The sequence below is a fragment of the Schistocerca serialis genome, chromosome 9, assembly GCF_023864345.2.
Source record: "Schistocerca serialis cubense isolate TAMUIC-IGC-003099 chromosome 9, iqSchSeri2.2, whole genome shotgun sequence".
NCBI lineage: Eukaryota > Metazoa > Arthropoda > Insecta > Orthoptera > Acrididae > Schistocerca > Schistocerca serialis.
In genome coordinates, this window is record NC_064646.1 from 287,571,019 (window position 1) to 287,584,590 (window position 13,572).

General features: G+C 43.4%; 1 protein-coding gene across 1 annotated transcript in view; it reads right to left on the minus strand.

Moving 5' to 3' along the window:
- LOC126419763 (cubilin-like) overlaps nt 1-13,572 on the minus strand; it is a 753,686-nt gene that overhangs the window by 683,379 nt on the left and 56,735 nt on the right. The window contains exon 6 of the mRNA XM_050086938.1: nt 10,448-10,588. Coding sequence (XP_049942895.1) covers nt 10,448-10,588 — 141 coding nt within the window. The remainder of the gene's footprint in view (nt 1-10,447; nt 10,589-13,572) is intronic.

The window sequence follows — 13,572 nt, forward strand, 5'->3', positions numbered from 1 at the left end:
AGTCTAGTTACATGATTCTGGTGTGATGTTTCCTGAAGGTGATAAATTTTTGGTGAATGTTTTAGCATCATTCTTCATGTGTATTTCCACTTCAAGGAAAAAAAATACACTGACGGAAAAAAAATCGCAACACCAAAAATAATTAGCGTAAAATAACGAAATTTGTGGAATGTATTCGTCTACGTAACATATTTCAGTGATTAACATTGCAAGATCACAGGTTAATATAAGCGTGAGATAAGCCATTGCGAATGTGAAATATGGTACATTAATAACCGTTGGAATCGCCAGAGTGGTGCATTGTGCTCTACAGGTGCCGGATGGAGTCCCATGCCTTTTGTACTTGGTCGGTCAGTACACGGACGGTTAATGCTGGCTGTGGATGGCGCTGAAGTTGTCATCCGATGATGTTCCATATCCGCCCGATTGAAGACAGATCTAGTGATTGAGCACGCCAAGGAACATGTCGCAAGTGGTGGTGGTTCAGATCGGTGGAATGCAGGCTACAGGGCGTCTGCTTGGAGATGTCCTTGAAGTAACCGATTTGCAACAGTTCGTTGTGTCACTGTGGTGCCAGCTGTAACTCAAACTGCTGCTGCAGGTGCAGTACGATGCACGAGAGCCATACGCCTAACACGATGGTCTTCCCTCTCGGTATTACCACGTGGCCGTCCTGAGCTTGGCCTTCTTACGACTGTACATTCTCCTGACCACCATTGTCAGCAATCGCGTACAGTGGCTGCATTCCTGTCAAGTCTCTCTGCAGTGTCGTAGCTCTATTACACGACCTCCTTCAAGCTTAATGAGGTGTAGTCAATGGTGTCTTTTTCGCGTTAAAGGCATTCTAGACTAATATCAACTCACCACGTCTAATCTCAAAGATATCTAACGCTCACGACGGTTACAGCGTGTACTTAAAGCAAACCTGACTTTCATCCTCTTAGTGGCTCAACTAGCACAACTCTTACATGGCTGGCGTGAAATTTAAATAGACATCATCTTTCAGATATAGAAACACGCCTACGAACTTTCGTTTATGTCGCACAAAGCCTTCTTAATGTTTCGATTATTTTCCGGCAGTGCATGTTTCTCATTAGTCAAATAAAGGAGACGACTAACTTCCATGTCAGTCCAATACTTGTGATTCTTCAGTTTCTTCGGCGTGTTTGTTTATTGAACAGTCCACCAGTGTACTGCTGGTTCATAGTGTCCAACGGGCGCAATATTTCGGCGCTCAGTCATGTCGCCATCGTTAAGTGCGCTGTCGGGCTGATCTCCTGGGGGCGCCAGTCGTTTTGTACGCCGTTCACATCCGAGAGCGCGTTTCACCAAATGAGTAGGTGATCGTATCGGCGTCTATGGCCCCCGATGGGCGGCAGGAGGCCCAGTTGCGGTAGTGTGTGTGTAGTTCTTCCGTTCACCCTGGCTGCCAGGACGATTGTTTGCTGTCTTCGTAATTAGACCCAGCGGTGGTTCCCAAGCCTTGCTGAGACTATAATCACAGCCCCAGTTGGTGACGTTGTCGCTGGTGCGTCGGGGCGTAGCTGGCCGCAGACGCGATCGCTCCTCGGCTGCTGACACGGGCCCTCGGGCACAGACTGCGTACAGAACTGCTTGTGGGAGGACGGGGGTATAAGTCGACAGTGCACTTCCAGGAGTTCAGCGCACGGGACAGTGGCGACATGCCTGATCACCGAAATATTGTGCCCGTTGGACACAACCAGCGAGCAGTCCACCTGTGGGCTGTTCGATCAGGCGAACACTCGACATAAAGGTTTTCTGAGTATGACACTGCGCCATAATGAACCATACTGGAGAAACCAATGTTGTGGCCACAGTTACAGTGGCCTTCATTTGGGTATAGTGGTCGTTACAGTGGCCTACTTCTAGTTCTACTGGCTGACTAGTAAACCCAGTAAACCCCACTGTATTCGTGGCCGGAACGTTGGTTTCTCCAGTACAGCTTTTTACAGTATGACGCAGTGCCATACTCAGAAAACTTTTATGTCAACTGACTCAGGCCGCGGAATATTTATTCCTTTCTTTCAGTCCACAACAGACTGCTTTGTCCCCGTTAAACAAGCCTAAAAAAGTAAAAGTTAGCAACGTGACAACCCGATCACCCAGAAGGAAGCTTACAAAGCGTGAAACAGTAGTGGAAGCTGCAATCCGACAACCAGATGCACATGTTGTTATTGTTGTGGTCTTCATTCTAAAGATTGGTTTCATGAAGTTTTCCATGCTAGTCTGTGTTGTGCAAGCCTCTTCATATTTGCAGAACTATTTCAACCTACATCCATTTGAATCTGTTTACTTTACTCAAATCTTGCTCTCACTCTACAATTCCCCCTCCCCCCCCCCCTCCATACTTCCTTCCTTACCAGAGTGACGATTATTTGGTACCTCAGGATACATAGTGTGTCCCAGTTCTGTTAGAGGTGCGTCTATGAAACATAAAAGTCATAAATTATATTCACAAGATCACTGCACTTATTCAAAATACTCTCCCCCTGAATCGATACATAGTTAAATTTTTAGAGGTGTTTTGTAAAAGTCATTGTAGTCCGTTTTTGGAGTGGCATTTAGTACTGTATAACAGTTTTCAAGGACGTACTATAACGCATCTTAACAGTGTCCTTTTATTTCCAACTGCTATTTGGAGAACATCCACCAGTCTGCTGGGGCAATATTTGGCGAATACGGCGAGTGGTCCAGGACTGTGATCCGTTAGTTGCCCTGACACTCGCGCATGATATTCGCCTTGAGGGCGGGGGCGTTGTCGTGGAGGAGAGACCAGAAACCTGCCTCTCGATATTCGGGTCGAATTCCACGAATTCACTGGCAGATGTTACCTCATTGCTCCACCGCCATTTTCCGACTAATGTCAGACACGTTCTGTTACTTTCGCAGCTATGACGCCTGCTGCAGTGATGCTAGCGTTTTGACCGTCTGCACAGTTGCTGTTGAAACTACAAGCATGGTAACGCCGCAACTCACCGCCAGATACAACTGCAGTTTGGAAATTACTACAAGCTGTCCTAAAGGAATTCGGTCATACTGTGTATATCCCATCAACCGATACCTTATTTTACTGGTTTGCCACCATTTTCTGCCAATTTCATTCAGTGCCTCTTCGTTAATTATTCGATCAATAGATCAAATTGACAACGTTCTTCCATAGCACCACGTTTGAAAAGCTTAAATTCTCTTCTTGCTTTAACTGTTTATTGTCTACGTTTAACTTTCGTACAAGACTACGCTACATGCAAATACCTCAAACAAAGACTTCCTAACACTCAAATGTATGAAATTAAATACTTTCCTTGTGTATAAATTTTTTCATAACATTTCTGGTAAACTGCTGGATGTCAGTAACTTGCCGCCACATTATTTTGGCAGAGAGTCTTTTGGCCATCTTCAGCTGTATACTAGCCGCAGTACATTGATGTCTGTTTTTTAAAATCCCGCTGGCGCATGCGTGGTGTATCGAGTAGCCGCTGTGCATGCTTTGCATGAGCGCATGCGCTTCTGTTGCAAGTCTGTGGGCTGCTGAGAGCGTCCTCCGTGGTGAAAACCCGCCTCATCGATGTCAGGTCGATCATCTCCACGCGGTAAAATCACACAACGCCGCCGGCTACGCAGAGCACGAATGTTTTCTATTTGAAACTGCCGTTCCGATTGATAATAGCCACAGGCAGACGTATTTCTACTGATTCACAGCTAAAGGAGTTCCAGAAGTCTGAAGTATGGATCAAAATTGTTGCATTGTATTTCATCGAATGGCGAGTAGAGATACAGTGTTCTGCTATAGGTGATTTAATGTCTTGTAGGAAGCGAGTGTACCACAATAGAGTTCACTTCAGTGATATCAAGCTAGTGGACGCGCTCCTACAAGCCTGCAAGGAAGAAGTAGATCAAAGGCAAATATTTCGACAATTTGTTAGAAACGTGGACAACAAAAAAAAATTTGGAAGCGACCTTAGTGAAAACGGCTATCGACGTCCAGTGTCTCCCAGTTGGCAACTAACGATACAAAAAAGTGTGGTGAATAGCGGGCTGAGCCCCTGCATATGCGGCAACCACACTTACAGACGTGCACTGCGGGCCAGGTACGTTTCCTGCTACGAGCTACGACGGCTATTCGGAAAGTAAGGAACGATAGGTCGTGAAATAGAAACCACAGTGACAATAAACCGTTTTATTTGCAACAGTTAGCTACAACTTCCAGCTACTTACACTACTGGCCATTAAAATTGCTACACCGCGAAGATGACGTGCTACAGACGCGGAATTTAACCGACAGCAAGAAGATGCTGTGATATGTAAATGATTAGCTTTTCAGAGCATTCACACAACGTTGGCGTCGGTGGCGACACCTACAACGTGCTGACATGAGGAAAGTTTCCAACCGGTTTCTCAGACACAAACAGCAGTTGACCGGCGTTGCCTGGTGAAACGTTGTTGTGATGCCTCGTGTAAGGAGGAGAAATGCATACCATCACGTTTCCGACTTTGATAAAGGTCGGATTGTAGCCTATCGCGATTGCGGTTTATCGTATCGCGACATCGATGCTCGCGTTGGTCGAGATCCAATGACTGTTAGCAGAATATGGAATCGGTGGGTTCAGGAGGGTAATACGGAACGCCGTGCTGGATCCCAACGGCCTCGTATCACTAGCGGTCGAGATGACAGCCATCTTATCCGCATGGCTGTAACGGATCGTGCAGCCACGTCCCGATACCTGAGTCAACAGGTGGGGACGTTTGCAAGACAACAACCATCTGCATGAACAGTTCAACGACGTTTGCAGCAGCATGGACTATCAGCTCGGATACCGTGGCTGCGGTTACCCTTGACGCTGCATCACAAACAGGAGCGCCTGCGATGGTGTACTCAACGACGAACCTGGGTGCACGAATGGAAAAACGTCATTTTTTCGGATAAATCCAGGTTCTGTTTACAGCATCATGATGGTCGCATCCGTGTTTGGCGACATCTCGGTGAACGCACATTGGAAGCGTGTATTCGTCATCGTCATACTGGCGTATCACCCGGCGTGATATTATGGGGTGCCATTAGTTACACGTCTCGGTCACCTCTTGTTCACATTGACGGCAATTTGAACAGTGGACGTTACATTTCAGATGTGTTACGACCCGTGGTTCTACCCTTCATTCGATCTCTGCGAAACCCTACATTTAAGCAGGATAATGCACGACCGCATGTTGCAGGACCTTTACGGGCTTTTCTGGACACAGAAAATGTTCGACTGTTGCCCTGGCCAGCACATTCCCCAGATCTCTCAGCAACTGATAACATCTGGTCAATAGTTGTCGAGCAACTGGCTCGTCACAATACGCCAGTCACTACTCTAGATGAACTGTGGTATCATGTTGAAGCTGCATAGGCAGCTGTACCTGTACACGCCATCCAAGTTCTGTTTGACTCAATGCCCAGGCGTATCAAGGCCGTTGTTACGGCCAGAGGTGGTTGTTCTGGGTACTGATTTCTCAGGATCTATGAACCCAAATTGAATGGAAATGTAATCACATGTCAGTTCTAGTATAATATGTTTGTCCAATGAATACCCGTTTATCATCTGCAGTTCTTCGTGGTGTAGCAATTTTAATGGCCAGTAGTGTATCTCCATAGTCGCAGATTCGACTTAGACGTTTGTCGTTGCGTTGTACAAACTTTCCAATACCCTCGTCATTGAAGGCAGACGCCAGTGCTTTCCGCCAATTCTCTACGCTGGCCTACAGCTCGTTGTCTGTGCCAAAATGTTGTCTTCATAGCCAACGGTTCATGTGAACAGAAATGAAACTCAGAGAGAGCAAATTACAGGCTGTATTGTGAATAATCAAACATTTCCAATTGAAAAAGATCCAGGAGCATCTTCATTGCCCCTGCAGAATGCGGCTGAGAATTGTTTTGAAGATGAAAATGCACGACGGTTACGTAATGTTGGCTGCATTAATAAAACTCCACCCGAACATGCCATGAAGGCCCAACGGCTCCGACCGGTCGTCGTGTCATCCTCAGACCATAGGCGTCACCGGATGCGGATATGGAGGGGCATGTGGTCAGCACATCGCTCTCCCGGCCGTATGTCAGTTTCTGAGACCGGAGCCGCTACTTCTAAATCAAGTAGCTCCTCAGTTCACAAGGGCTGATTGCACCCCACTTGCCAACAGCGCTCGGCAGACCAGATAGTTACCCATCCAAGTGCTATCCCAGCCCGAGAGCGCTTAACTTCAGTGATCTGACGGGAACCGGTGTTATCACTGCGGCAAGGCCGTTGTTTGTTGGCTGCATAGCTTCAGGCGAAATTTCTCACCAGGCCCTCGTGCTTGGCGGGAGACACTATTGTTCTAGGTATCTTTATGTGTGCTTCCTGTGTGCTCAGGACTGAAAAGAACGACGTAATGCGATCGACGGTCATACTAGAGACACTGTCCAACACACCTGTGCAAAACTTCATTTTCATTGTGGTTTCCATTTCGCGACCGATCATTCCTTACTTTCCATACTTTCCAAATAACACTCGTACTTTGCTTGCTCCCCGCCACAGTGTCGGGGGAGGTGTTGGAGGGGGGGGGGGGGGTAACCGCGCCGACATGTCATGCGCATTTTGCCGTGAACAGTGCAGGCACATTTCCGTGGGGTCATGTGTCAAAGTGACGAAGAACTTCTATTCATCCACTCTCGGATATTTAGGTCGCTGCTCAGCCCCTCGGTACCTAGTGATGTTCAGGGCTGTGGACTTCTGTAAGCCGTCCTCCAGCCTATGCTCCGTCTTCAATGCCTGCCGCTCCTGCTGCCCATCAGATGGAGTTGTCCCGCATTCGCCGTGAGCAACGTATGATGCTGGAGTTCCGTCAGCCACTCCCGATGGCACGACTTTGCTGAAACTGCATCGTGACTGCCCTCGCGGGCCGCGTCGCTCACTGTTTCACATTAGACGACTGTTGACTGCCCACAGATCACAGCTCCACGGGACCGTGCCGCTAGAGCGCATTAGTGCTCGTCAGTTGACTAAACAGGGGTCCACAGCGGCGTGGGACTGTGTCGCTACAGTAAACTGGGTATACTTTGACCGATTTCCGGGTTGAAAAGTGATCATCAAGGCTGTTTTTTAACTTCTGTGAATATTATGGTAGTGAACTTAAGGGCTTAATATATTTTGTAAAATACAGAGGAATTAATGTGAAAAATTGTAGGAAGTCAAAGCCGGCACGGATCTGGGGATACATTAACAGCTCCACTCCACCAAAACTGTCAATTACCATTCCATTAGTGGAGAATATTTCAAAAACAGAATGAGACTTTGACCATCCAGAAATAAATTGATCTACAGCTTTATTAAGTGTTTTAGTAATCCTCATGAACTAAAAGAAAATCCTCGTCTGGTATATAAATCAAACAGTGTGATACCATAAAAAATTATAAATATAATAAAAGGTACTACAAGGAAGCACCACACATAATTCCAGATGTAACTGAGCATAATACCTTCAGTTCCATTCACCTTAAACCTAAATCCTCGTTTCAAAACATCCAGAGCAGATAGTACTTAGGTTATCTGTTCTCCATTTATCGAGTCAGTATCTGTGGCCAAACAAACTTCATTCCTTGTTCCCGGAGATATTTAACATCATACGTTATATTTGAATCACTGCCTGAACCACAGTAGCATACAATTTGAGAAACGTATGATTTTCTTAGTCGTAGGCATATTAACAATTACAAATGAGCCAATGGATTTTGCACTATAAGATTTCAACACATGGTTTTGTAAACAGTATAAGTCGGAACAGATTCGCCGGCTGTTGCGCAAGAAAGTCGGCGCTACGTGTCGCCATCTAGCATATATTGATGGGACTCTGCAAAAAGCAACATATACTAAATACCCAACTGACAGCCAGCAGAGAGCTGTAAGGCTTTTGGTGCACGAATGGTCAAGGAAACCACAGCCGTCAGAAGATGCCCGGTTCTCCCTGCTCATCGCCCACTACGACGTCATTGTGAGCATCAGCTGGGCATCGTCAAGAACTGACAAATGCCACTAGCAGACAATATTTAGCGTTTACGAAGAATAGCAGCACGAATGGTGTCAAAGGCCCGTTTGATTTACATGAGAGTGGCATGGAATTGCTGAAAAGCCTCATCTGGCAACGTTTGAAGACATATTAGATTTCGAGAACCAGTGTTAAGTGAGAAACCTAGTAATATACTCACTCCCATGCGTATCACTCCCTCGGGAATGTTCAGACAAGATTATACTAACAACAGAGCTCACATAATAATTTAAGCAGTCATTTGTCCTCGCATATCTGTGAATGGAACGGGAGGAAAACCTAATGTGTGGTGCAATGGGAAGTAGCCTCTACCATGCATTTCACAGACATTTACGGTTAGATACAGATCGCAAACTCACGCAATAGTCCATACATTCTTTTCTGTCCGTTACCGAGTGGTGCAACAGACAGCAATTAAAATACACGTGTAGCAATAACAACTATTCATTTAGTAAGACTAGATCTCAGTACAGCTCCTGGGGACGAATGTAAATATTGTAGGTACAGCTTGTAAATTTTTCTGTTTTTCATAGTAATGAAGATAGTAATACCATATGTAGAAATCCAATAACATTTTAGTACAGACACGGGTTGTTAAAACGATCTAAATAACGAATCGTGGAATGGTTTAATCGGTAATTAGAATTAACTATATAGGTCAGTTTCACTTACCGAGTCCTGTATTTCTCAGACCCGTACTTTTTGTAAATTCTCGTTAGTTGTGTTCTCGTCCCGTTAGGTTTAACAATTAGTATCGAAAGTTAATGCTGATTCATAATATTATTACTTCGCCATGCGCTACACTGTACTGGATTTAAAGGTTCTCTGTGCTTTTCTTACTAGACTAAATTACGGTAATATTTTATTTCAGACATGTATACTTCTCTTTTTCTGTTCTTATTCATTTTCTTACCTTTAATTTTTGTCAGAATAATTTGTGGCTAATTAATTTATCACGTGAACGGTGTTTGTAATTTTATCGTATGCTACATTTGTTTGTTTACAAATATGATCACTTGCTTTCAAACCGAGCGAGGTGGCGCAGTGGTTAGCACACTGGACTCGCATTCGAGAGGACGACGGTTCAATCCCGTCTCCAGCCATCCTGATTTAGGTTTTCCGTGATTTCCCTAAATCGTTTCAGGCAAATGCCGGGATGGTTCCTTTGAAAGGGCACGGCCGATTTCCTTTCCAATCCTTCCCTAACCCGAGCTTGCGCTCCGTCTCTAATGACCTCGTTGTCGACGGGACGTTAAACACTAACCACCACCACCACCACCACTTGCTTTCAAAGATTGCCTCTATGCAGCGGCTCTGCCTTAGGTATGACGTCATTGCTCAAAGCCGACGAGTGGAATCGGACACTAGAATTGACCCCAACAGATAACTGCACGCACAAAAGCAATAAGACTATGAATTTATCTTATTTCAAGCTAGTAGGCCTACTGTTTAAAAATATTAGCTGTTAGTGGTTTTGTACATTTGTGTTGTACACCAGTACATCAGGAATTTCCACGTGTTTAATTATTTTACCGAAGGTTTCGTAATTTCCTTATGAACTCTCGCGTACTATACGCATTAGTTCTGACTTCCGAAAACATGGCGTAGTGTTGTTCAGCTTGTTTCACTCTGGTCGCGGTGTTGCCTCTATACGTTATTCTATGTCGTTGCTATCTATATCTTCTGACGCTGGTCTTCTTTATTTCTGTGGTGATGCTAGTAGTTTACTGCATATGGTGTGTGTGTGTGTGTGTGTGTGTGTGTGTGTGTGTGTGCGCGCGCGCGCGCGCGCCGTACTACGTTTCTTGGTCAGCGTAGCCCCGCTTATCGAGGATTTCAATTCCTTGCACTGCGCTCTCTCATTGCATTTGTGCCTTGAAAATGACGAAGTGTTGAACTGTCGGAATATCGGCTGTTGTGGAAGACGTCACTCGCCTGCGTCCCAGCAAGTTGTTTGAATAATATCGTTTACATTCAGTAACGTTCTTGGTTTTCCAATTTTGAAGCGTTGATCACAGCAATCTACACTCTATTCACAGTGATCCTATGTCGTGGCTCTTAGAATTTCGAAGTAGTGACCACCAGTCTGCCATAAAAGCAAGATAAAGTTGTCAATAGTAAACGTATTTTAATCGTAGTAGGTATATCGTATTTTTTCGAGAGATAGCAAGCGTTTTTCACCATGTAGCTATTTTCATGCATTTCGGTGCAATTGAAAATGCCTCGAATCGGCGGTTCAAAAATCTAATGGTCCCCTTTGTGAAAATACTCTCTCGTCGCAAATGCGTTAACACCGTAGTGGTATGTATTATGCATCGCATTTTGTTGTTGCATATGCTTGCCACTTGTGTAAAAATAAACAACTGACCTGCCAGTTAGACGGACAGCGGCACACGAAGCCGTTATACTTGTCTTCACAGGTTCCGCCGTTCCGGCAAGGGTTGCTGGCACATTCGTTCGTCGACAGACTGTTCCGAAGCCTCGTGAGAGAAGACTCCAGCCGGGACACCTACAGCAAAATCAAAATTAAAATTAGATAATTATCTTCGAATTTTGATAAGACTCAATACACATCTCCAGTATTTCTCACAGAACTCCAAAAGCTGTAAACACATGCGTCTCAAACAATGAAATACAAGCAGTAGAAAGTATCCAGTGTTTTGAACTACTGATATGAATGGAGAAAATAGCTTATTCTGCATATTTCCTTTCACTCATGAGTTATGATATCATTTTCTGGGGAACTCAACTTCCAGGTTCAGTATTTTCACAATAAAGATGTACAAAAGCATTGTATTGAATGTTACTTCTAGAACACCTTACAGAGATCTGTTGTAAAACTAGGTACTTTGACAACTACTTTACAGTGTAAATATTTATTAAGGTTTTAAGTCGTTATCAATATTTCTCTTTTCTCATACAAGTACCGTAGTAAAAAACATGAATACAACTCTAGGGCAAAAAGCAACCTCTACAAATACTTCAAAGGGTTAACATTAATACAGAAAGGAGTCTGCTATTTGGGTACATATGTATTCAGCAACCTACAAGAACGTGAAGAAGCAAATATTTGCGATCAATGACTGGTGGGGAATTTGACAAAATTTCATGTCAAATGTAACGTAGATAATGTGTATCGGTTTAAGGGGGGTAGGACGTCAAACAGGCCGACTTGGAGCAGGAGAGGCACCACAGGACATTTCAATTTCCACTGTCCATAATTTTACAAATAAATTAATAAAACTTTGTCAGAAAGACCTGGAAGGATTCAGAATTCACACTCTTAGCAGTGGAAGTTGTAAAACATAACGAAATAATTTTTTTTTACATGTGAAATTTCATCATTTTTTTCACTTAGTAATGGCAGCATTTGTTGCTATAGGTGCACTTTTCTTCATAAATAAGAGATTCTTCGATGAATTTTGCACAGCATACAAACCATACTTAAAGGTGTATGAGACTCTAGACTTTTCCGTATCTATTAAAAACTGTGGTAAAAATTGAGGTAATTAACTACAAAATTTGTGTTTCTTCTAAACATGAAGTTTAAAATACAACAGCTCATTCGTTTTTTCATAAATTAAATAAATTCTAGAGTTTCACGCACCTGTAAGTGTGGTATGTATGCTGTGCAAAATTCATCGAAGAATCTCTCTAACTTATGAAGAAAAGTGTACCTATAGCAACAAATGTAGCCATTCGTAAGTGAAAAAATGAATTTTCACACGCAAAAAAAATTATTGTTATGTTTTCGAGCTTCCACTGCAATGAGTGTGAATCCTGAATCCTTCCTGGTGATGCTGACAAAGTTTTATGAATTTATTTGTAAAAGTATAGACACTGGAAATTAAAATGTCCTGTGATGCTTCTCCTGCTCCAAGTCGGCCGGTTTGACGTCCTACCCCCCCTAAGATTCAAATCCTTCCAGTCCACTGAATAGTAACCTCATATAAACTCTTAAATTTAACGTTTTAGATTATTATATAATTTAGAATTAGCACTGTAATGCTCGGATAATGACAAAGACAACAAAACCATTCTTCAAGGAGCAGAGCAGAGGGCGCTAGATGCTTTCTTACCTAGATTTGGCAACTAATATTGCCCGTAAAACGCGGATAGAATTTCCAAGTCTGTAAACGATGCTGTGGCGAGTGCGAAGAAATAGGTACGCCGACAAGAACTAGGGAAAAGAAGGTAGTTCTTAATGCAGAGATCATGTGCTATCGGTGTGGTTAGCTTTGTCACCTTCCACGACATTAGCCTTGTCACATTAGAAGAAACTGTAGGAAACCGCAATGTGGGAGGTGTAAACGAAATGGACATTCAGAGCGGGAATGTCACCGCAAGTTTCCACACGTATAAAGAAAGTTGTTACGGAGTTCGCACCCAGTGTTAAACGAGTAAAGGCATGGTGTAGGCATTGTGCAGCGTTCCTGTACAGGTGAGCACAAGATGTCTGTCTGAGGTACCAATGGCGAAGGAATGTTTGAACGGCTGTGTAGGAGGAAAGAAGTGTAGATTTTTACAGGATGCAGGATTGTAGGTATCCGTAGCAGCACAGGGTATACTTGCTGTTAGGCGTTTTAACCCTTCTTATTGTGGACTAAGTGGTGCAGATGAAGGTAGTATTCATTCGTTCGGTTCGGCATTGATGAACTTCCGAGTGGGAGGGACTGCGTGGAAGTACTTCTTGAGTTAGAAATAGCTACGATGTCATACTTGGACTGAATTTTTTGAGTAAACATCACGGCAAAGTCGATCTGGAATGATGCAGGTGGAGGGGACATCGAAAAATATTGTGACAACTTCACATGTCATGCATGCTATAGTACTTAATCAGAAAAGACGCCATAGCTGACTAGCAAAAGTCAGAAAAAGATACTTCACTGCATAATACTGGCTTAAGCAAGCAGAAAACATTGAAAACATGGAACCATGTAAAAATAAGTGCACAGCACCACTGCTCAGGCACAAGAACATTCAAGAAGGTTAACACACAAGTGTTGATCAAAGTAGCTACAAGCCAAAGTCAGAGAATAAGTTCAAAAACCAAGGTCAAAGAACAAGTTCCAAAATATCTGTGCACTATAGTACAGTCACAGAGAGATACACATGCACTAAAAGAAATACAATAAAAGCAGACACAAATGTATATCTTTTCACCTTTAATTTAATTTATTTTATCCAGTTTTTCTTTTTCACTTAATTTCAATGCACATGATAAAAGCAAGCCAACCTTTTCGTGAAAACCACGACATAAGAAAAATATACATACTCATGTACAATAATATGCAATACAACAGTCACATGATGCTACTGCAATGTCATATGATACTACAATGTCCCATAATAAAAACTGTAATTAGTCTGCACACGTGGTACAAATATTAAGCAATATATAATACGGGATTGACCATTCAGATATACAGCATATTTTACTCAGATCTTTGTGCCCCCGCTCACCACTCTCTTTAAACTCTTACGCTTTTATGG